This window comes from Prionailurus viverrinus, chromosome C1 (assembly GCF_022837055.1).
Source record: "Prionailurus viverrinus isolate Anna chromosome C1, UM_Priviv_1.0, whole genome shotgun sequence".
Taxonomy (NCBI): Eukaryota; Metazoa; Chordata; class Mammalia; order Carnivora; family Felidae; genus Prionailurus; species Prionailurus viverrinus.
In genome coordinates, this window is record NC_062568.1 from 26,879,239 (window position 1) to 26,904,477 (window position 25,239).

Here is a 25,239-nt window from a genome sequence, read left to right on the forward strand (position 1 = left end):
TTTTTTAATTAAAAAGAAAGAAACATCAGACTGACCCAAAGCAAGGGGCATTCTATAAAATAACTGCTTGTAATATTCAAAAGAGCCAGGGCCATGAAAGTCTAGACTGAGAAACTGCCTAGACTGAAAGACACTGCAAAGACATGACAACCAAATACAAAAAGGGATTGTGAACATAATCCTTTGCTATAAAATACATTAGGAGGACCCCTGGACAAACCCGAATACAGCTTGAGGGTGAGATGGCCGCCATGTATCAGTGTTAATTTTCTGATGTTGATGGTTGCATTGTGGTTCTGGATAAAAGAGTGTTCTTGTTTGTAGAAAATACTTATGTCCAGAGGTGATAGGGCATCAGGCTAGAAACTTAATGAGGAAAAGAAGAGTTCTTCTGCTGTACTTCCAACTTTTTTATGTAAGTTTGTGGTTATTCCAATATTTACAAAAAAAAAAAAAAAAATGATGAGCAACTGTTCCGAGCCATGTAACCACCTTCAAAGATAAGGTCAAATTTGCAAGTGCTAGCTACACCTAAGGGAACCGTTTCCTTCCCCCAAGAAAACACTCTGAGTATTTTCAGTTGCTGAATATCAAATGTTTATTCCTTAATTTCCTACTACTGCTAAAATCTATTTCATGAGTAGCTCCTCTTAAAACAAGTCTTTATTTCATAGAAATTGTATCATTTGATAATCCACTTCGAAATGTCCAGTGCTGAAGATGAGGATGCTTTAGAGCACAGTATGGAAACCAGGCCAGGTGGACCCCAATGAAGGCTGTACTCCCCACGCCAACCCCCCACCCCCAAATCTGCAAACAACTCAGGGAACAGCTCTGCAGAGCCAACAAGGTTGTCCAAGTCAGCTGGAAAAACACCACCAAACTTGATTCAAATTACAAATGCAGTACTGTACTGTACGTATCCATCATTACGCACGCTTACAAGAATATAAGTATGCGTAATGACATATCTGGTCTCACTTTTAAAGTAACCTAGACACAGGCACCTACCAATTTTAAAACTACTGAATAGCCCAACTTTACCTAAGGTTAAAAATGTTGTTGCACATACATTGGCTGCTTCAGAAGCATTGGGCATGCAAACAGGAAGCAGAGAAAATATTCCAGCTAAGACCAATCACATATTATATGTATTTAAGAATCTTTCCAGCCAAATTGCATTCAAAGGAAGACTATCTAGAAGGGCCAGGGCCAGTTTCTAGGAGAAGGAATCCTGCTGATGTTCCCTGGCACATCTGTGCCTCCTCCAAGACCCTGGAGGTACAAATGCAGGCAGATTCACCATGGTCCCCAGGGTGACGTCAGCTTCTGGGGGCAAGAGCAGCTGGTTGTCCTTGGCTCACAGGAGTCTCTCGAGCCTTGCAATTTCACCCAGGTCTGGATGGCTGCTCCAGGCTGATGGGGCCATTTCAACCTGTCAAGCCAGGAGGTCATCTGGGTTATAGTCTGTCAGTGACCTCCAGGAACTACAGCTTTCCACTAAATGGATCATTGGCTCTAACCCCCGGGACAATGTTGGGCAGTGAAAGACGGTTTTGTGGGTTTGTTTGTTTGTTTGCAATTTTAAGATGACCTATAGAAACAGCCTCGCTTGGAATTAATAGCACCATGAAAACATAGATAATGATAGAAAACAGACTCATACAATAAAGTCACTTCTGATTCTAGGCAATGTTTTCTACCACTAATGTGGTAGAAACAAGTCAACAAAGTAAATCATTTTAACTGAATTTGGGAAAATAAGAGGTCTTTCTGGAACAAAAATATTCTTGTAGGGAAAATATAGGCAAATTATATTCATTGGGCTACAATTAAATATATATAATATGTGTTTTATTGAGCAGCAGAGGGCGAAAATGTAGATAAAGCTCCCTACTCAAGAATGTCTGTCGGAGCACCTGGGTGGCTCAGTCAGTTAAGCGCCGACTTTGGCTCAGGTCATGATCTCATGGTCTGTGAGTTCCAGCCCTGTGTAGGGCTCTGTGCTGACAACACAGAGCTTAGCGCCTGCTTCAGATTCTGTGTCTCCCTCTCTCTCTGCCCCTCCACGCTCATGCTCTTTTTCTCTCAAGAGTGAATAAACATTACAAAAAATTGTTTTTTAACAGAATGCCTGTCAAGTAGTCATGTAGAGTATTTTAAAAAGGAAAACTGAAGGCAGAAGAAGGCGTCTAAACTCTTGGGAATAGAGGACTGGGGTTCAGATGTTGGAAAAGAGTACTGTGTACTAACCTGTTATAATAGTACAATTACATGTTGATACCTCAGAAATAAAATAGCTATAATTTTGAAGCACCTTCCCCTACTGTGTGGCTAAAAAGGAATGCTCAGCCCTAGAGGAAGAAGAGGTAGTCTATAGGTGAAGTGCAGAGAGATACTGGCCTTTGACGGCCCATTTGCTTTGCAGATTCGGTACCCATGGCATCTTTTAAAAATATCTGGAGATGTGTTTGTTCTCCTGGCTGGTGCATTGCTAGAAGCAGATATGAAGATAGGAATTCCATCCCAGTGAGGTCTATTTGTTGAGCACACACGAGCTGGGCTTTCTGTAAAACTAGTTGCAAGAGGGTGTTTTTGATAACCCAACAGTACCGAAGCAGCCTTTTAAAACCCCTGTTGACCGATAGTCACTAGTCCAGATTGAACAGAACACCAGCAGAAGATGCATGTACTCAAATCAAGTCTGACTCTCTGTGGTCCAGGGGATGTGGGAATCTTGTGCTTCAAGTCAGAGGGGACCTGGCCCACGTGGTTCATGCCTGGGTGCCACAAAGTTCCAAATTATGAGTCACACCTATAACAAAACGTAGCACAACATTTTTAAAGGCACTCTGTTCCAATTCCCTTCAACAAGTTTGCCCCTTTCATCTGACTCTTGTACACACACATGCACACACACAGACACACACACCATCCAAACTCTATGCTTCAAGACTCAGCACCAGCTCCATATTTGCCGTGAAGTTTTACCCAGCCTCCTCTTAACTCCTGTAATAAACATGACCTGAACTCTCGACTTCACAACTGAGGACTTTTGACACTATCGTATGATTCTACCCTCTATGTAAACACATCAGCTCTCCCAATGACATTACAGAGTGAAGACCAGGACTTGCTTGAGTCTCCCCTCTCTCTACCCAACACAGATCATGTGGCCTGGTACTACTTACATAATCATGCAATAAATACTTGACAGAGGTGCTGAGACATGCTCTGCTTGAACTTGTGTATGCATATTGTTTTCAGAATACAGAGGAGAGACCCACCTACCTTCAAGAAGCTTACACTATGGCCTTTTTCAGTGATTACAGTTCGTAGGTGGGATGTGAAATAGCCTGGCTCTGATCCCAGCCACAGCCGGGGTAGACACTTCTGTACATGCTGTCCATTCTAGCACAAGAGTCCCACCATGCATTACTCTGCTTTCTGTCTCAGGGATTTCTCTGTAGACTTGGGAGCCAAGCATAGAGCATGGCTCCAGGATGGATGAGGGAAAGTTCGTGGACCCTACAGGCAACTCCAACCCAGTGGGGATGGGATCCACTGGATAAATACCCCACTTGCCATCCTTCAGAAGAACAATTCTTGGAGACACCTGTACATTCCTCAGAGGTTCTGTGGCCTCCAGCTGAGATCTCAGTAGTGCAATCTCCATTTGCTTTTCCTTCTTGCCTGTCTTACTCTCCCTGCTCGCTCATCCATTTTCCCTGGGGTCACCTTCTAAATAAACTACTTCTACCCAAGTCTCTGTCTCGGGGTCTGCTTTTTCAGGGATCCAAACTAAAACAGACACATTATAACACACACAGGGATTAAACGAAAAGATTTTTTTTAATAGGCAAGTAATGAAATGCATGCTCTTTGTTAGTGACAAAGCTATGGTGGGAAATCTCCAGGGAACCAAAAGAGTCACTGAACACCCTGGGCATCAACTTCTCTCATCCAAAAAATGAGGAGATAGACTGAAGGAGCATTTAGATCCCTTCTCATGCTTTAATTCCATGATTACAGGTGCTGTTTGCATCCTTTTTATACAAGTCCTTTACCACTGAATGGTGGCAGAACTTCGGGGCCTTCTGTCTCATCACATATGTCCTCTCGTCGCAACCTCAAAGGCATAAGACTTACAAATTTTCCATAAGGGATGCTTCAAACTTTCTAGATGCTCCTCAGCTTGATGACCCTCAAACTGACAGTGTTCGCTCTGAATGGGAAAAGTCAAAGGTCGCACCTAACTGGCCTTGTGCAGCCATCCGGGCCCTCTCGCCCTCCACCTTCTTTTCACCAGAATAGCAAGAGCCTCACCAGCAACTCCTCCTTCCCCTGGTAGCACCAGCCCAGATCTCTCTTCCAAATCTCTGTCCAAAACCCTTCATATACCCCTGCATCTCCCACAGCTCCTTACTCAGCAATTTGTACCTCACTGATCTCCAATAACTGCTTATCAGGTGAATTAGAGAACTTTTTACCAAGGAAGACTTAGAATCATGCTAGCTTTTGAAATACCAATTAGAAAACTGCGGTGATACAATAGTGGTTTTATGGATCCTTTGCTCGTTTATTTTTTAATAGTGGTTTACAAATACATTGTTTGTCTGCAGTGTACTGCAGAAAAGGATAAACTTGAAGTGAAAAATTCAAATTTCCACAGAAAAGACTAAAATGAGGCCAGAGAGACATTTGGCCTTCCTTTAAAATAAGAAATTAAGGGCCCATGGGTGGCTCAGTCAGTTGCACACCTGACTCTTGGATTTCAGCTCAGGTCATGATCTCATAGTTCTATGGGATGGAGCCCCGCGTCAGGCTCTGAGCTGACAGTGCAGAGCCTGGTTGGGATTCTCTCTGCCCCTCCCCTATTTGTGTTCATACACATGCTCACTTGCTCTCTCTCTCTCTGTCTCTGTCAAAATAAATAAACTTTAAAAATAAATAAAATTAAAAATTAAAATTCCAAGCATAATGTGAAGAACACTCTGCTCTACCCAAACCCCCCGATGGAGCCATACCTGTGAGTCCAGGTTTCTTGGCTGTGTTCACTGCTGCCATAAACATGTATTCACTGTTAGGGTCATGCCCACTGGATCGATACTTCTGAAAGAGAAGTCAGAAACATGGTTTGTCAGCTGCTCTTCCTCATCTCCATCCCTGGTCTTTTTTCACTGCTTTCTGTTCTTGGTTGAAGTGATATGCGACAAAAGCGTTAGCATGTGGTGTAGGCTCCTGACTTCCAGCTAAGTAGGAGACCAATATGAAAAGGGCTTTAAATAAAAAGACCCTTCTGCTGAATTTCCTCCCTCATTGTTGTTTTTATTGTTCCCTTCTTTTGTAGATTTAGATAGCGAGCCCTATCTCACTCTATTCTTTATCTCTCTTTTTGAATTCCATTCTGGCACAGATACACCCATGGTCTGGCCACTGATACCTGTGTAAAATGCAGAATGGTGTAAGTTCTCTCATTGAGAACCTATATTATGAAAGACTGGAAATAACACCCCCAGCACAGAGAGATTGTTTTGTCATTGTTGAATTCTCTGCCTAGTTTTTCTATGGTCTTCTTCAAAAACAGTCCTAACAACTTAGCCATGGAAAGAAGTTGGCCATTTACTTCTCAGCTAAGACTGACACCTTATAAGACTTTCTCACTGATTGTTTAACTGACAAGTTGAGTGAAACGAAACTGTTTCATCTTTGTCCTGACTCTGGAAACTTAGAATCAAATTTGCAGCCCATATTTAATGATTCTCAGAAGTCAGAAGCATCTATTTTTATGTTTCAATCTTCGTCCTGACTTTTTATGTTTTCTTGGCCCCAATTCCCTTATCTTTTTGGAATAATAATAATAACAGCTCTTTCCATAAGCCCTCAAATCCTTTTTTAGAATGAAGCAGCTATAGAATAAGCTTCTGTTCCAAGTTAGTAGTTAGTAGACCTATCTTATGGAAAAGAAAATGTCTGTTAATCAAATCACTCTGGCAAGAACAGTAGGTGCTTTGAGTAAATAACTACTGATATTCTTCAGGAAAGCAGAGGCGAGAAAAATAGAGACATTGCTCACCTTTTTTGTAAGCCAACAAAGAAATACGCATCCAAAAATGTAGACTACAACAAAAGCTGAACACCCTATGGGTAACCAGAACTTCAGCTGGCAGCAAATCTGTGATTCTGGATTGGAAAGGAGACACGTTAAGGAAAAACTGTGAGAAACAAATCTCCTTTTTGGGTGCCGAATCACAAGTTCTTTTACCAAATTCAAAAAAGTGATTTAATCAAATGCAGTTTGCCTTCATTACAATCATGGAATCCAATGCACAGTATATAACACCATCTCAGTATTATAGCAAGCATTTAAAAACTAAAACCTGAAAGATTCTATGCACATAAATGATTACAAATGTGGTGACTAGGAAGGACTTTTTCTGTCTATATTTTTGTAGAAGACTAAGTAGGAAAAGTAATGGTATAAAACTATGGCTTTCAATCCCCTCACTTGATTCCACAAAACCAACACTAACCAAAACCTTAAGTTTTACATGACTAGAGCCAATGGCCATTAGGCCACAGATTTGGGTAATTGTCTTAAATTTTTTCCTGATTTTTAATGGCCTATGCGTTTTAAAGACAACATGACCTATTTTTTTCTTTTCTTTTTTGTTTTTTGGAGAGGGAGAAAGAGAGTGGGAGGAGGAGGGGCAGAAGAGGGAGAGAGAGAATCTCTAGAAGGTGGACTATGAGATCATGACCTGAGCCGAAATCAAGAGTCAAACACTTAACCGACTGAGCCATACAGGCGCCCCAACATAACCTATTTCTAACTCAATAGTCTACGTGATCAAATTGCATATTACTGATTAATACTAATTATTAATAATAAATTATCCCTTGCATATTTTTATGATAAATTATTGCCATCAATTGCACCAAAATGAGCTCCACAAACGATACTTATTTGCTTAGGGGCACCTGAGTGGCTCAGTGGGTTAAACATCCAACTCTTGGTTTTGGCTCACTCAGGTCATGATCTCACAGTTAGTGAGTTCGAGCCCCATGTCAGGCTCTGCACTGACAGTGTGGAGCCTCCTTAGGATTCTCTCTTTCTCTCTCTCTCAAAATGAAATAAATAAATAAACTTTAAACAATAGTCATTTGCTTAGTTGTTTTCATTAGTGAGAAAAGCTGTTAAATGGGAACGTACTCTTAAGTCTGAAAGATGAAAACCGTGTCTTACCATAAATATTCAAATATTCTCTGCTAATATTCTTCTTCTGAAAAGGAGGAGGATCAAAAATTGACAGTTCGCAGGTGTAATAGCTGGCATGAGAATTGTCCAAATTATACAGGAAAAAGGAGACACTGTCATTGAATAACTGAGTTTGACAGAATTTCAGATTCTTAATGGACACCGTGTTACCACTTTCTTTTGTCTTAGTGAGATCACAGAGAACTTCCGTCCCTTTTAGCAACTTCATTTTAAATTGCAAGGCAATCTCACTGAATTTGCATGAAATTTGTATGCCTCCATCGTGAAAGGTAAACATCTCGGACTTGGCAGAATCATTGATTTCTCCTGGATAAAAGGGAAGAAAACAAAGCAAAAGTGACGTTTTATGAAGATGTTACTCTATTAGTTGTATTTGAGCACAAAATTTATCTCTTCGCTTCATAAAGTCACCTCTATTGCACCAAAATGAAAGAATTTCACAACCAAAAGAACAGGACAACAAATAAAACTCTGCCCTCGAAAATAACCTGACCAGAAATTTGCTTGTTACATATGAACATATAATATGTAATATATTAAAAAATATATTTACACAGGGCAGGCACCATATTATCTGATTATGCTTTTATATTGGAGACAGATGATAAACAAATATGTAGTAAAACATCTGAATTAATGCTAGGAAGGGAGTACTGTTCCAATAAAGGTGGGGGGTTGGGTTCTAATTTTGTTTATAGAATCAAATAATGCCCTTTTGATTTTTAAAATTGAGATTGAAGGAGGATTAGCACTTTGTCAAACAAAGGAAGATTTGGGATGAAATTTGGGGAATGATGTAACTTACAAAAAAACTTTAAAAAGTGAAAAATAGCTTAAACTAAAAAATGAACAATTACATATAAATATATATTTACACTATACCCTCCTGTCAGAGAGTAAAACAACAGATGAATCATTTTCAAATGATAGAAATGTGTCTTCTCTGAATCTGATCCATTGAGAATTGAATCAAGGTCTGATGACAATGGTAAGGCACCAGATTTTTGTCAATTTCTTTTTCTTTTTTTTTTTTCCAATACATTTTAAGCTTTCTAGGAAGCCAAGGGTATTTTTGAAACCTACACAGAGGTCACACAAGGAAGGAGCCAAAATGGTTATAGTCTGGTTGTAGATTCTGAGTTACTGAGTTATAAGTAACTGTTCTCTTCTGTTCCTTTTTCCTTTTTTTTTATACGAGTTTCTCACTGAAATTGGGAAAATTATTAGCATGAAAGTTTTTCGCTTAAGTTTTGAAATCTGTCTTTATTCTTAAAGAGAATATAGCAAGTAAAAAAAGAATGTTGAAGGAAAAAAAGTTGTCCAGCCCTATTGTGAAATAGACATACTATCTGTGTATATTTCCCCTCTATCTTCCAGATATGCACTTGTTTTATAGACATATTTCTTTGTGTTCTGCTATTGTCACTTAATGATATATCATAAAAGTTCCATTTCTTACATAGTTGTCACAGTCATCCTTTTTAATGACTGTATGTATATTATGACATAATGTTAATATATAATTTGTTAAAGCATTCCAATGTTGAATATTAGGGTGATTTTTAGCGCTTTGCTTTTATGACCTAGTCAAACTGTTTAAACATGTTATGGCGCTATGTATTGCCATGTTGCTTTCTGAAAGAACTTTAATTTATGATATGACTAAACATGATGCAGGTGGATTCACCTGCCACAACTCTGCTTGCACTAATTGTCCTAATTTTATTTAAGATTTAGCACAGTTACTTATTTTTCTTAATATCTACAGGCTTTAATTTAGATCTCTTTAATTTAGATTCCATATTACAAGGGGATAGATTTTCAACTTGGAGATTTGACTGCGAAAATATGCCTAAGTGTTCTAGTGTTTTGGTTATGACCACCCAGATTCCAACAAATTCCCACACCCAAACAACCAAAATTGCTGAACAAAAGGTCTAAAAAATATTATTAAAAGGCTTAAGAAGGTTTAGCAAAGAGAAGAAATTGGTGGGTTAAATCTGAAGAACCAGAACTCAGAGAGATGAGCAGAGTTTAGAAGTTGCTTTTACTCTGAGTGTTTGCTGTTCTCCCAGGTTCAAATTTTTGTTTTCATGCCTCAACTCCCAGAATCTTCAAAGTGAGAAACCTAGATGGCCATCCTCTCCTCAGTAAGTTGGGATCTCAAACGGTTCCCTTCTTGGACTATGGTTAAACCAGAAGGAAACCAGCTCAAATCACTTCAATGGTCCAGAAAACCTAAATCCTTGAATTTTGTTCAGGGTCATTTTGGATCATTATTACCCTTAGGCTATTGAGAGTAAATATGCAACTATTCTAGGAACAAAGATTTACATCGTAGGCCTCAAATCCTATCCACAAATAATATTTAAAAACAATGACAAGCACACCAAAAAAATTAATCAGACATGCAAGGAAACAAAACAAACAATGGACTACAGAAACAAAGCCCCCTTAAAGTTCTATATTTGAATAGTCAGATCCCAAAACAAACAACGGGGCTTACTGCATTTAAGGCAGTAAAAGACAAACTTCTAATAACCTCTGCAAAGCAAAGGAAACTAAAAGAAACAAACAAAAAACCTAATTTGAAAAAGAATCAAATAAAACTGGCAAAATCCAGACTATGATTAAAAATTCCATGGATATTTTCAAAGCATATTAGAGCTAAAGAGAGAATTGATGAACTAAAAAATTAGGTTAGAAAAATTATTTGAAGTGCAGTCATCATCCAGATTCAAGAATCCCAACAAATCCCTAGCAGATTTTTTTTAAATGTGTACATCTAGATACATCGTAATGGAAATCCTAAAAGCAGCCATAGAAAAGAGACACTTTACCTTCAGAGAAGGAACTATTAGACTGGCAGGTGATGTCTCAACATCAACAATAAAAAACAAAGTGAAATAGTAAAGGTATGTATAATGAGAAACTTTGGTAAGTGAAGTATGCATGTTGTGATTTCTTGCCTAATGACTAAGAAAATAGAAACAGGGGGCCAGGGTGGCTCAGTCAGTTAAGTGTCCAACTTCTGCTCACGTCATAATCTCCTGGTTCGTGAGTTCGAGCCCCGTGTAGGGCTCTGTGCTGACAACTCAGAGCCTGGAGACTGCTTCGGATTCTGTCTCCCTCTCTCTCTGCCCCTCCCCTGCTCATGCTCTGTTTCCTTCTCTGTCTCTCTCTCTCAAAAATAAACAAACACTTAGAAAATTTTAAATAGAAAATATAACCTAAATGGATATCACAAAGTTCAGTCTAATGGTTTTACATAAAGGGAAGGAAATGTTGAATCAGGAAGCAAAACCCAGGGGGTAGAAAGGCTTCTGTGTGCCGACAGTGTTTTATTTCTTGAGATGTGATGATTATGCAGGCAAGGTAGTATGCTTTATAATTATTTATTGTGCACTGATGTTCAGTCTTCTGTATAGATGTCTTGTTCTAGAACAAAAATTTGTAACTATACAGAAGGAAAATAATGCTTGTCTTCATTTTAAAAATAGAGGAAACAATGTAAGCAAAAGGCAAAAGGAAATAACTGATAGCATGGATATATATGCAGTTTACATTAGATTAAAATGAAAGATATTTTCTTGGGGACTTATTTATGTGCAAATAAATTATGCTGCATGACTATTGTTCTGATGTTTAGGACTCTGTATTCTCCTGCAGAGAATAAAATCAGTGGGCTGGTTCTCAGTTTCTTTAGAAATGTCCAGGGCACCGGCGGGGGAAGGGGGAGGGGGGTGGCTCAGTTATTTAAGCATCCAACTTTGGCTCAGATCATGATCTCATGGTTTGCAAGTTTGAGCCCCATGTCGGGCTCTGTGCTGACAGCTCGGAGCCTGGGACCTACTTTGGATTCTGTGTCTCCCTCTCTCTGCCCCTCACCTGCTCATTCATTCTCTCTCTCTCTCTCTCTCTCTCTCTCTCTCTCTCTCCCTCCCTCCCTCTCTCCCTCCCTCCCTCCCTCCCCTCTCCCCTCTCCCTCTTTCTCTCAAAACTAAATATTTTAAAAATTAAAAAAAAATGTCCAGAGCAAATTTTCCCAGGACTTTAGAATGGCAGCAAGTAAACCACAGAGATCTTGGGGCCAAAGTGTCTGTGGCCACCATGTAAACACATAGACATAGATGCCCTATCTTGTATTTCTGAAGATGTTTTGTCATAAGCTTCTCTTCTCTGCCCCATGCCCACACTATGACCCACAATCCAACACAAGATGAAAGGTAATGATCAGCAGTGCAGAGTAGTGGAAGATGCAACGCAGTGATTCCCAAGGAAATGAGAGGAAAATTCTGGCCTTGCCATAGCAAGTCTGTGACTCTGGTACCCCTCTGACTTTGGTCTCTTCATCTGTGAAATAAGGAAGTACCAAAACATCTTCAAGTTCTTTCCAACACTTACTCACTAGGGATCCAGGATCAAAACCTATCCAAAGAAGATTGCAAGATAAGCTACTACTTTGTTGTTCCAATAGTCTTCTCTGTTCCAGAATCTTACTGGGATATTCCAGGGGGGTCAGGAGAAATAAATTGAATGAGACTATCTTCCTTGCCTGTGAAAGTGTTTAGGTAGGGCTAAGAAGACTACCTAAGTTTTTCTTGAGTGATAATGCCAAGGATGTGTGCCATTGACATCAGAGGAGTAGCTGGGGATTCCAAAGTGTCATTTCTTCTGGGCACTCTGACTTGTTCACTTTATCATATTTAATCTAGGTGGGCTTTTTATTATTAAAGATAGTGATAAGAAGCCTGACTTATGTTTCTACATAACCAATGCTTAAGCTTTTCGTCTAGAAAACCATTTGACAACTCTAAGTCTGCAATTTGAATGTTTTCAATTAAAAGAAGCAGGTATGACATTTAATCAAGTGCTTCATAATTACTTTGGCACTTGTAGAACAGATATGCTTCAGTACCTGATTAAAAATGCTCCTTAGCCTTTGGAGACATGTGAAAAAACACTATCAAAAGGAGATCATTCCTATAACCATGGCTAAAGCATTTAGCGGGTAGGCAGATAATTTAAGGAAAATCAGAATGTATTGGTTTCTTATAACTGCAGAAACAACTAGAATCTTTTCTTCACCCTTCCTGGATCTTCTCATCTCCAGATCTAATATTCAACTGGGAGTGCTGGTATCATAACACCAATTTTTATAGCCAGTGTTCATTTTGGTTGAGTGTCAGATCTGTTTGATCAGTTCCTCTGCTGTACCAGAAGTTAAAAATTGTGAGAGTTCCCCTCACCAATCTTTCTTCTGTTCTTTCTTCCTTTATCTCAGCTTACTTTTTTTTTTACATAGCACTTCTTATAAAATCATCTTCCAAAATCTCCCTTCCCACAGTCTTTGATAAGTTCCTCACCTTCCTCCCTAACATATCATCTCCATCTAAGTTCTCATAGACACTGTCTGTCTGTGTTTCAGACTCCCCAAAACACGTTCTCCTTCACATTTGTGTTTCTTGTAACATGGTTCAACCCCCACTCAGCATCACAAACAATTAGACCTGGTAAACTTAGAAATTATACAAGTCCAATTCTTTCTGAAGATGCAGACAGGTTAGATTATTTGTCCACAGGGAATACAACTTCTTGGGTGCAGAAAAGATTCTGGGTTTAATCTACAGTTGAAGTGCCACTAGCAACAACCAAGGGGCGGGTAATGGAAGCAGGCAACCACATGAAGCGAGACAGTGATCACTACAGACTGAGCTTACAGGAGCATGTTAAAGTCTGTCTACGGGAAGAAGGCCTAACTTCCTGTACTTCTGTTTTATGTCTGGTTGAGTCTATCCACTGCTCCTGCATCTAAACTTCAACTGGGCCAAACCATATCATCTCTCTTTAGGACTGCAAGAGTCTCCTAACTTGCTGCTCTCACTTCTGCCCTTTTACCATCTATTCCCTTCAGGGAAGCCAGAATGATCTTCTAACATTCGCAGATTGTGTCATTGCCCTGCTTATGAAATATAAATCTCACTTAGAATTAAATTCAACTCCTCAGCCTAGTTTCCATGACCTGCATGACCTACGTAGCTCTTCAACACCATTTTATACCAGTCACTCACTACGCTGCAGTCATACTGCTCTTCTTTCTATTCCTCAAATATAAGAAGCTGGTCCCCTGGGCTTCGAATTTGTTGGTTTTTCATCTAGAATGTTCTCTCCAGTCTTCACATAACTACTACTTCTTTAGCGACCACTGACCACTCAATCCAAAGTACACCCCAAGTCATTTCTGTCCTATTACTAAGAGAAAATATTTATCATTGCCTGAAATAATCTGGTTTATTTATTTACTTATTTATTGTCTGGCTACCCCACTGTTACATCAGGTTTACCCCACTATTTAAAATTAGGTACCTTGTTGATCTCCTTCACCAATCCATCCCAACTATCTACAATAGCATCTATAGTATGTAGTAAGTCATAATAAATATTTATTAGACACAGAGATGAACTAATGAATATGTAGATTTCGGTGATGTTATAAATCTGGGGCGATGAATAGAATATACAATGTAAGAACCAAAAGGACTCTCAGAAATGATCCAGTTAAGCCTTTCATTTTATATTTACATTTATCAAGCTAGACTTGGGGCAGAAAAGTGAGTATCTTGCCCAGGATTCCATAGCTCATTGCTGGAACATGATCTCATGATTAGCTATGCCATGTTGTCTTTCTTCTAGAAGCAAGTACATGCAAATGTATAATCAAGCATGAAGGGTATCTCCTGAAATGGAATGTCAGATTCTAAAGAAAATTCTCTCTGAGCTCTAAAGAAACAGATTCTTTCTCTTTAAATATCTACTAGGTTCATAAAGACTTGTTTAGATGATTGATGATTCTCTACAGAGGAGAGGACAAGTTTAAACCTGGTTGATTATTTAGATCCTCCAGAGTGCACAGTCTTTAAAATTGCCCAATGTATGGCCAAGACAGGGGCCCCTGGACCAATGATTCTTCTAATACACTCACATGTTTCATAACTACAGCATGTTAGTGACTTAGGATAAAACACCATGCTATATCTTTCAGCACTTAATACATTATTTAAAACACAATAGAAATATGTCCTCTTGACTCCGAGTAATGGGTCTTAAAATCTAAATATTAAGTATTAGTTTTTGTTTTGCTACCATATCTGTTTACTTGTTAGCACTCCTGGATTATAAGTACTCTGGAGAACAGGTATTGTGTCTTCTTAATCACATAGACTACCATGTCTAAAGGGTACAACCTTCCCAATAGAGGTTCAAACCTGTTAACTGCTGCTAACTATGATTGTGATAACTTTACTCTTGACATCAGTGGACTAATGTTTCCAAGAGTAAAATCACGGTCCTTATACTAGGTGATTTCTTTAGGTTTTCAAGTTATTTAAGGGACAAGAACATTGGTATCCCCTGGGTGTGGGAACTGTGGAGGTTGTTAAAAAAAAACAAATCAGAAGAAAAGATCATTCTCCTGAGAATTGTACTGTGGCTCAGAAGAGTTTTTGTACGTTGTTTTTTTTTTTTAAATATCTAAACCATTCCATTTCTATAGTATAAGATGGCCTTACTGGAACCCATCCTGCCAGGACTCCTTGTAAGCAGTTGTATTATCCCCTGTTGAAATCTTTTGGCAAAAACACTTTAGAAAACCCACACAACTGCAGGGGGTGTGAGACAAAACAGTAATTTTATTTTATTCTCCTTAACTCAGACTTCTAACCACAAACCTCCACAAAGGTCTCAGAGCGATAGAAAGATAAGATCTCCTGAGTATGCAATTATTGATAGTGCTTATTAAACATGTTTTCTGTAATCAAACAATAAACTTTAGCTTAGCACGGCACATGAGTGTGACATAAGAGGTGAAGTCCTAAAAACTGCAGCGTTTATTTAGGGTTTGTTACATTTTATCTTTTACTAAGAAATGTTGGCATTTAAAAAAGCATGCATTTACCACTTTTTTTCACCTTTAAAGTATTGTCATTTTTTACGAGTCTACTGGCTAAAACTTTTAGAATCCTGATTACATATTTTTATACACGCATCATTTCTATACTTACATTACTATTCAAAGGCATCCATACTCCAAAGAAGTGATTGAAGTGAGTAGGGAGGATAAACAAAATAAACCCAATTTGATCTAACTTCCTAACAAAGACAAAAGATGTGAAGAAGTGAGGAGAAAATCAAAAAGCCAAAAGAGCGCGTGCGTGTGTGTGTATATGTGCGCGCACACGCACACAAATATGTGTATTGTTTTTACTCTCCAAGGAAATTTGTTGGGGGGATAAAACAACCCTCGGTCCTCTAAAGTGTGTATCCTATTACAGAATAAGAAAAATATGGAAAAATGATTTTCTTCTAGTAAAAACTTTCTTCATAAAAACAGAAGAATATCAAATATGCTATAAAGCTTTGTCGCAATATTCATGAAGTAGCAGTTAAGTTGCAAACAAGTTACTTTCCTAGTTAATTCATTGTCAGTGATTTAAAATTGCCCCACCAGGGAAATTACATGAGATTTAATGAGCCCACGTCTCTTACACAGAAGGGGAGGGAGAAAGAATTTTATTGGCACCCAAGAATATCCACATTACTTCCCATCCCTCCTTTGGGCACATAGACAAGGCATTGGCTGGGTGAGCTTGTTACACTGAAGGCTCCAGCTCTCCTCTCTACTCTAGTAACACTCACCTTTATCTCAGCCACCCCTTCCCTTGGCTCCAGTCCTTTATCACCAGTTTCCTTTCAACATCTCTATCTGGTTTCCTCTGATAGATCAAGAATAACATTTCCAACCTGAACTCAATATTCACTCCCAAACCCAAACCTTGTCATTTAAGGGAGTCACTAGTCTGACCCCCTTCCTCATACTTCCCTCTCTCTGGTTCTCCTGATCCAATTGGCCACTAAGTCCCGTTGACTTTAGCTCAAGGATATCTCTTGAATTCAGTTGCTTTTCTCTATTTCTGTTGCCAATCCAAGGCATTTTTGTGTCTTCCCTCCTCTGTGGAAGCTTCTTGACTGGCCTCAGCAGCAGTCTCTCCGTTTCCAAATCCATCCTCCATGCTGCTTCCAAATTTGTGTTCCTAAAAAGCATTTCACTCCCCAGCCTAAAGTCTCTATGATATTGTTACTTATGAGGTAAAAAATCAATTTTCTTAGCATGACACCAGCTCTTTTCACAATCTGTGGACCATATATGGTCCACCTATACTAAATTTTTGGCCGTTCTTCTCACATCCTTAAACTATTCCCATAAACTAGAATATCCCGGTACTTCTTTGTCTTCTTAGAAACCCCCATGCATTCTTTAAGAACCATTTTAAATTGGTCCCTGAGACCCCAGACAAAGACACCTATCTCTATGCTCTCAATAATACTTTGTTTACACCAATGTATTTACAATGCATATCATCTTAGATCATAATTATTTTGTCTGTCTTCCTCATTTAACCATGAGCTTCACAAGGATAAGAACCGTAGTATGGTCACCTAAACCATCCAAGGAGCTAGAACATTTTATAAGCTCAATAAAATAAATGAATGCATAGAAAAATATGGAGGCTGAGCATGTTTGGCAAATGTCCTGCAATGGACTGAGGAGAAGAACGAGAAAAGCAGAGCAAGAGATTCTGTTTACTGGAGAATACTTGTTTCCCAGTCCAAAGACAAAGACTCAAACTGAATTCTACCTGGCCAATTCTCTGAAGCCTAATAGGTCTGGAAGTTAAATAAATATTTCAGCTTTCAAAAGTTTCCAAATAATAATACAACAACAATTTATAAGCATTGAGAGTTTCTTGAATACTGTTAAATGCATTACATGCAATACATAATTTGATGTTCATAACAGTCTTTTATGTTGGATTTTCTATTTTAAGGAAACTTTCATATTTTGAGGAAACAGAGGCTTGAATCACTGGCCCAAAGTTATTGAGCCAATATGTGGTGGAACCATAATATGAACCTAGACAATCTGAGACCAGAGCCCGCATTCTTAAGGAGCCTCTTAGTCCAGTAATCTAGTCCAACCCCCTAATGCCACAGAACCTGAAGCCCAGAAGCTAAAGAGACTTGCTGAAAAAAAAAAAAAAGAAACAAAAAAAGAAGCTTTTAACATTAAACTTGATTGGGAAGTTATGTTTGGATATTTCTTTTCCTTCCAGATGTATTGGGTATATTATCATCCCAAGTACTTTAAGTACTATTTACATTGATGCCACATATGTATTCTGTGATTTAAAAAGTTATCATATACCAAAAATACCTAAAATAATTTCTTAGATATAAAATTACTTTGTGCTGAACACATTTCTTTAGATATGCTCATTCAACAACCACGTGTTAAGCTATGAGCTACCCTGTGTATTTGAATCTGCAACAAAGTCTAGCTCTTTGCTCTGACAAACTTCTTTTATTCTGTAACTTCTCTGCCTGTAGACATGTAAAAACATGGATTCACACATACAAACTTTCGTTATCATTCAACAGGTACAAACAGGAAATAATGGGAGATTTTTGTTTTAGACATAATACAACATAGACACAACTTTTCTTGTGAGTGAACTAGAGGATTTGTTTGTTGTTGTTTTCCATGAATGGGCATTTTGGTGATGAGTCCTAGGAAAATATAAACGTTGGCTGTAAAAAGTTTGATTTCTCAAATTCAAAACAGCTATATTAAAATGATCTCTAATTGCTTGTTGAAAGTGCCATGCCTATGTCAACACAGCTCCGACAAACAAAAGCTACTATCAGAACTAGTGGTTGACAGAACCAAAATTCGTGAGTCTGTCACTGTCCCTAGAGTCAACTCGATTTTTCTTAGCGTTGTCTCACGCAAAGTAGAAACAGGCATCAATATGTCATACGTGACCCAGAGGAGGACCATATCCCCAACATCTGACTCTCTTTAAACTTGGAAATCTTGGTCTGTTTTGATCAACCTTACAGGCTAAAGCAATGAAAAAAATCATGTTTTGACTAACAGTTTTCATTTGTGTTGTATACTTTCTAAATACTTAAGTTCTACTTTCTAAAATATAGTTTTGAATTTTTTTAAATTTTTTAATGTTCAGATTTTGAGAGAGAGAACAGGGGAGGGGCAAAGAGAGAGGGAGACAAAGAAGCAGGCTCCAGGCTCAGAGGGCTCTGAACTGGCAACACAGAGCCCAATGTGGGGCTTGAACTCACGAACTGCAAGATCATGACCTGAGCCAAAGTCAGATGCTTAACCGCCTGAGCCACCCAGGTGCCCCTAGTTTTGAATTTTCATAAGAAGTCTTCAAATGCCAAAGGTCCTATTTTACTTAGGATGACCAAAAAGTGCCATTTGAAGGACTCAATTTATTAGAATAGCAATAGCACAGACGAGCCTTTAATGAGTAAATGTGGCCCTTTCCTTGGGTATTAAAAGGCTACAGATGATTTTTATTTACAAAGTTTAATAAATCCTTTTGCATAGAAATTTCCTATCCTTAAGCTAAGAAGGTAGCATAAGTTGTGGGTTTTGCTCAGTTTACAACTGCGAATATTGAGGCCATTTTTTTTTTAAGTCAAACAAGTTTATACACTTTACAGTGAGCAAAACCAAAATGAGAATCGGGCCCTGTCTACACACCTACATTCTGTTTCTACCAAGAAATGGGAATATGCTGTTAGCAATTTAAAAACTATGCTATTCCACTTCATCTGAGGGGGTTGCCAATAACAATGAGAAATTAGGAAAGCCACTGTGTTCACTATGGCTGAAAAAACACAGCACTCAAGATCGTACATGAGAATAATAGATATTCCTAGAAAGAAGAGAAAAAGACAAAGAAAAAGATATGATTAAACTATGGGGAGAAAAATAGCCCTGAAAATTTAAAAAAAAAAAAAAAAAAAAAAACAAAACAAAACCCTCAAGTCTACAGATTGAAAAGGCTCACTCAGTCCCAAGCAATATTAATGAAAATACTCAGAGCTAGGCATGCCCTGGCAGAATTCCTGAATTCCAATATTGAAATAAATAGCATACAAGATCCTAGAGGTTTTTTTAAAGTTACTTACAAATGAGCGAGAATCAGAGTAGCATGGAACTGTTCACCTGTAACCCTAGAAGCCAGCGGACAGTGGATGGGGGTCCACAGAGAATTCAGAGAAAAGACTTCAGTCCAGGAATCCTATTCCCAGAAAAGATACTGGTCACCCATCAGAGTTAAAGAAAGACTTCTTTACCCGTGCTGGAATTCACAGAGTTCGAGGTATCTGCAGAAAATGATAGAAGTCTTCTAATCACTGTATCAAAACAGAGATCACAAGACAGGAGCAGATGGCAAGAGGGGTGCTGGCACTGAAAATAGGTGAGGGAAGTGTGAAGAAGAGATCCTTAAAACAGACAAGAAATACTGTAAGAGGAAACCTGGCAATGATCTGCAATTATTATTTCAAAGCCCAAGATTGGGGCGGGGTTGTGCTAACTGGACAGCGTGAGAGTGGGACGGGAAGAACCTTCAGGAATTCTCAGATCAGTGGGGAGTGTGGAGTCAGCACATCAGGCAAGGCCATTGTCATTATTTTAATCCAATAATAGGCACTCAAGATGCTCTAAACATAATGACTACTCAGTTAAGAACTGTAGTGAACCTTCCAAATTACAGAAGCAAAGAAGGAAGTTAAAAGAAACTTAGTTAAAAGGATACAACAGCAAAGGAAAAGAAATAGAAATAAATATGACAATGAAGGGATAAAATCAAGTGTATCAGATTTTCAGGCTCATCACACTGACTGGGAATGGCCTGAATTCATCAATGGGGAAAAAAGTCAACAATCTGGGTTTTTAACACTCCAACATGACTACTTGAGGGGGTTGTGGGAGGGGCTGAAGGTCAGCTCGGATCAGCAGGCTTCTCTCTAATCTCAGGGGGGAGCCCGTCTGCAGGCAGCAAAGGGCTGTTTTTCCTGAGGTGATGGAATTCAGGGGTCACAGATTGGATGCTTTGGAATCAACAGCAAGGCTCAACTTGCACCTGAGGGTTATCCTCCCAGCCACTTCCCAGAACACATCGTGAGACATGCACATTTATTAGGCACCATCTCACATCCATCATTCCCACTCAGGTACAGCATCCACGCTGCTTTCAGAGTTGTCTTTCTGAAATCAGAATTCATAAGGTCACCCACATGGTTCTCACTGCCCATAAGGTGTAGAAAGAGGGTCTTCCAAACCCAGGTAGAGGTTCATGTTTTTTCCAGACCCTTTTACAACAAGGAGCTTCCTATTACTCCAGAGTCACAAGATGATGACTTTGTTAAATTTTACACTGAGATCAATGGTTAAGACTAGAAATCACTGGGGCACCTTGGTGGTTCCGTCGGTGGAGCGTCCAACTTTGGCCCAGGTCATGATCTTGCGGTTCATGGGTTCGAGCCCCACCTCGGGCTCTGTGCTGACAGCTCAGAGCCTGGAGTCTGTTTGGAATTCTGTGTCTTCTTCTCTTTCTGCCCCTCCCCGGCTCGTATTCTGTCTCTCTCTCTGTCTCTTTCTCTCTTTCTCAAAAATAAATATTAAAATATTTTTTTAAAGACTAGAAATCACCAAGGTTTCCAACCTATTAACTCATCAACCAAATGCAAACCTGAGAATTTCTCTCCTTTTAAAATTTGTTATAGCTCTTGCTACTTCAACACAATGAGGAAAGAATGTGAAATCTGGAGTCAGGTATATTTTGTGTTGTAATCTTGGTTCTGCCACTAATTACTATGTAACAAATAACTCAGCCTTTCCTGGTCTGAGATTCTTCAAACATCACCTGAAGATAAGATACTCCCCCTTTTTGTGGGATGAGAGAGTCTACTTAGTTGGGAGGATTAAAAATATGCCAAAAGAAAAGACCTGCGAGTGCTTGACATACTTCTTTTAGGCTCTTAAGAACCGTTTGGTGCTAGATATATGCAGCGTGATGGAATTTTGAACATGGAGACTGTTAGCAACTTAGAATCTCCATTTAGTCATTTACGCCTGTTTTGCCGCCTGTCAAACCAAAAAATGGCTGTCACATGGCATAGTGTTCTGTGTGGTAAGAGTGAATTCTGGTATTATTCCACTAGAGCTTAAGATGAACATCGTTCTAGAAGCACAATTTCTTTACCAGCTTAGTCTAACAACTCGAAATAACTCTACCTAGGTTGGATTCATCCTTCCATAGAAATAACACGATTATTAATTCAAGTATCAGACTGATAATAAGCACATTATCAACAACTCTAAGGGCCCAAGTGGGTTTAACATACTGGGGTTCATTTGGGCAGAACAAACCTTTCAACGACTTGAGCCAATGTTCTTGGAAAAAATCCAAAATTCTTTAAATGGCCCATATAGTCTCAATGGTCCGCTCTCTGCTCTCCTTTCCAGCATCATCTTATACCTTCCCAAACCCCTCTCCTTCAGGCACATCTACCTTATTCCAGTTTCCTGACCTTAATTCATTTCCTGTTGCTACAGCTCCTTTGCACTTCTTCTTTTCCTGGTATGGAATCTTCTTCCTCACTCTCATACGATCCTCCCCATTTATTCTTATCCTTCCAATCTTAATTCAAGTGCCACGTCCACAGAAAAGACTTGAATATCGCTTCCAAACTCCACCTCCGTATCTACTCAGTCTAGAGAGGATTCTTTGTGACATCCTCTGAATTCTGGCTATAGTGATCACTAATTCATGGGATTACTGGATTAACGTCTCAGTCATTCAGTTAGCATCATGAGAGCAGGGGCTGATGATAAGGGTTTGCTCATCATTGTTCAACAGCAGCTTGCACAGTACCTCCTGCCTGGCAAGTGCTTGATGCTGCATGAATGAATAGATGAGTGAATGAATGAATGGATAAATATCCATTCCAAAGCTATTCATTTGTTGTTCAATAAAAGATTTCACTGGGTTGTGGAAAAGGCCTTAAAAACAAGCAAGTAGTCCCAAGCTGGCTTCGGAACTTGTAAGTAGACTTTGATCGTTCACTCCTCAGTCCTCGTTACTTAAGAGCATTTGGGCCACCTTGAACTACCACAGGATGAAACATTTGACCAATCCGCTTTTGCTTTTTAGTTTTTTGGAGAGAAAAGTAAAATCTATTTCTTTGTACAACTGCAAAATTTATGTCTAGCTAGATAAGATTATACCTACTAAATTTCTGCTTTCACTTTCAGTGTTCATAGAACTTTCCAACTTAATGTCATTTCACTTTGCTTTTGCCAACCTCAAGAACATGGATCAGAGTGAAGGATAAAAGTATTACAAAAATGTACCAAGTTAAAAGCAGCAGAAACCCGTTTATTAATTTAGTTGTAGGTAGCATTATTTAAATCGTTCAAACAGTCTGACATACGCCATCTAAGAGAGAGAATTGAGGACTTTAGAATGGTCGCTTGTTTTTCCTTAATGTCTCCAGAGGCTAGGGAGTCTTTTTACATCATCCACTACTCCTTGGCCTTTTCGAGGGACCCTGACACTTAGCGTCAAATAAAACCTCTGTGGCAGCCTGTGGCATATCTGACACAAGATCACCCAGATAAGATGAAAATCAAAATCCTTTTTTTTTTCCAAAGCCCTTCCATTTTATTTCCTCCTTCAAAAAGAATTCCCAGTCCAAATGCCAAGACTATTTTATTTTCATTCAGTTGACACAAGTCATTTTGCCTTTCATCTTTCTCTGAGAACAGTAAGCCACTCTTCGACTTGATCCACTCACAGGTAACTCCAAGCAGGTAATTTAAAATTTTAATGGTCGGATGAAACCTTTTTCTTCATCTTAAAACACAATATCAAAGGAAGCGGTACAAACTCCACGCTCTCAGCAGCTGCACCGCCACAGACACCCTGAGCCCAAGTGCTTGGGGCTCTTCTGTAATTGTTGCTGCTTTCAAAACAAAAACAACACAACACAAAAACACAAAAAACAAACAGAAACCCCTTCTATTTGGCGCCTGACTTTTCCTACCTTTGGTTTCTCTTCATGTTCATTTGAATCATAACTTAATGAGAAATATTAAATGGGCCACTTACCTGTTAGGACTTCAACTTGAAAGCAGAAGAGAAGGAAATAGCAGAGGTCTAACTTCATGTTTGCCAGAAACAGATACAATCCTCCCCGGTGTTCAAAGCTGACAGTGAATTCATGTTCTCAACTGTTTTCTATTTGCTGGAAAGGAAGTGGGTTTTGTGAGGGTTTATGTAGTGTCACACTTACCATCAAGGCAAGGAGGTGTCTCTCTCGATTGATGTCAATGGCTATTTGAGAGGCATTGCTGCTTATGGGGTTCAGCTTAATCCATGGATTGCTGATAATTTTGAGAACAGACTTTCCCCTCATCCTGGCTCCAATAAAACCAGAGACAGAGGCCATGCTTATTCTCAGAACCACCCTACTCCACTGATCAATAGTTATTAGGCGGGGCGCCTGGGTGGCTCGGTCGGTTAAGCGTCCCACTTCGGCTCAGGTCGTGATCTCGCGGTCCGTGAGTTCGAGCCCCGCGTTGGGCTCTGTGCTGACTGCTCAGAGCCTGGAGCCTGTTTCAGATTCTGTGTCTCCCTCTCTCTCTGCCCCTCCCCTGTTCATGCTCTGTCTCTCCCTGTCTCAAAAATAAATAAACGTTAAAAAAAATTTAAAAAAAATAGTTATTAGGGATAACAGGATGTGAAAATAGCCACATGATAAATAGCCTATTTTTTGACACCTTTCTGTCTTGTGTTATTTGCTCCAGAGATAGAAAGCCTTTGAAACACGACAAATAATAAAGGAAATTATTACAGAAATTGAAATAGAAGATATATCTGGAAGAGGAGCGACAGAAGGGTCTGACAAATACTTATATCACATTCACTGTAGATTGTAATTCCCCAAATGATGGATCACATGTTAATCCAACTTAAACCCTGCTCTGCATATTACAGCAGTCTGTAGAAACCAGAAATTCTGTATCGATAGCCCCAAATGAAAGCAAGAAAGTTGAAAAGCCCACCCGTAGTCTCTCCATCCCTGTGGGGAGATAGAACAGACAATAACAACAACAATAATAATTATTGTCTAAATAAGGAGATTTTTACGTATGTAAGTGTTTATATGGAATACTTCTCTTAACACAAAACATGTACAAAACTAAATGTAAAATAATACAGATGTAATATGTATAAAACATAGAATATAGCTAACATTACATTAATCTGGATTATTTATGTATGTGTGTTTATATTATGTGTTTTTAATGTTTGTTTATTTTGAGAGAGAGAGAAAGCACAAGCAGGGGGAAGGGGCAGAGGGAGAAAGAGAGTATCCCAACAGTGCAGAGCCTGATGCAGGGCTTGATTTCACGAACCATGAGATCAAGACCTGAGCTGAAATCAAGAGTTAGGTGCTTAACTAAGTGAGTCACCCAGGCGCCCCTATATTATGTTTTATACGTGTATTAGTTCATTTAATCCTCCTAATCCTTCTGTGAGATGGGGACTACTAATCTGCCATTTTACAGATGAGAAAAACTGAGGCACAGAGTTATAAAGTACCGGCACAAGTCAGATAGGAAGTGGCAATGCTAGGATTCGGAGAGTCTGGCTCAGAGTCCTCACTCTTGACCAGTGCAAGTAGAGCCATCCAGGCCACAGCCTGCTGAACCATCCAGAAGTCTGAACCAGCTTCCAAGATGCTGGATCCAGGCTGGGTTTCTGGGGAGTAATGAATGGGGCAGGATCCACTCTCAGCCTGCAGAGGTGACAGCCAGGTGAAAGGCTGAAGTCAGTAGGTCAGGGCAACCAAGATTTCAGTCCAATGTCCAGGCTTTGAAGCAGAACCCAGGTTTGGTGCTACAGAGGAGCAACTAGGGATACCCGGCCAGACCCAAGGGATTCCAAGGGTAAGGTACGAGGCTGATCCTACAGTGACACACCTAAATCTCGGATTTCCCGAGAGACTTTTTTCTAGGGCTC

The 25,239-nt window shown here is 39.3% G+C and overlaps 1 protein-coding gene across 2 annotated transcripts in view; it reads right to left on the bottom strand.

Moving 5' to 3' along the window:
• Positions 1-580: 580 nt before the first annotated feature.
• Positions 581-25,239, bottom strand: part of ICOS (inducible T cell costimulator) — a 37,812-nt gene continuing 13,153 nt past the window's right edge. Inside the window, exons 2-6 of one of the 2 annotated variants that reach the window (XM_047873336.1) lie at positions 23,323-23,458; positions 7,247-7,585; positions 6,077-6,183; positions 5,028-5,112; positions 581-2,815 (exon numbers count right to left, since the gene is read on the bottom strand). In XM_047873336.1, the coding sequence (XP_047729292.1) occupies positions 2,775-2,815; positions 5,028-5,112; positions 6,077-6,183; positions 7,247-7,585; positions 23,323-23,380 (630 nt within the window). In that variant the 5' untranslated portion in view covers positions 23,381-23,458 and the 3' untranslated portion in view covers positions 581-2,774. Of the gene's footprint in view, positions 2,816-4,866; positions 5,113-6,076; positions 6,184-7,246; positions 7,586-19,333; positions 19,753-23,322; positions 23,459-25,239 lie in introns of those variants that run through there. The other variant, XM_047873337.1, reaches the window with a different exon arrangement.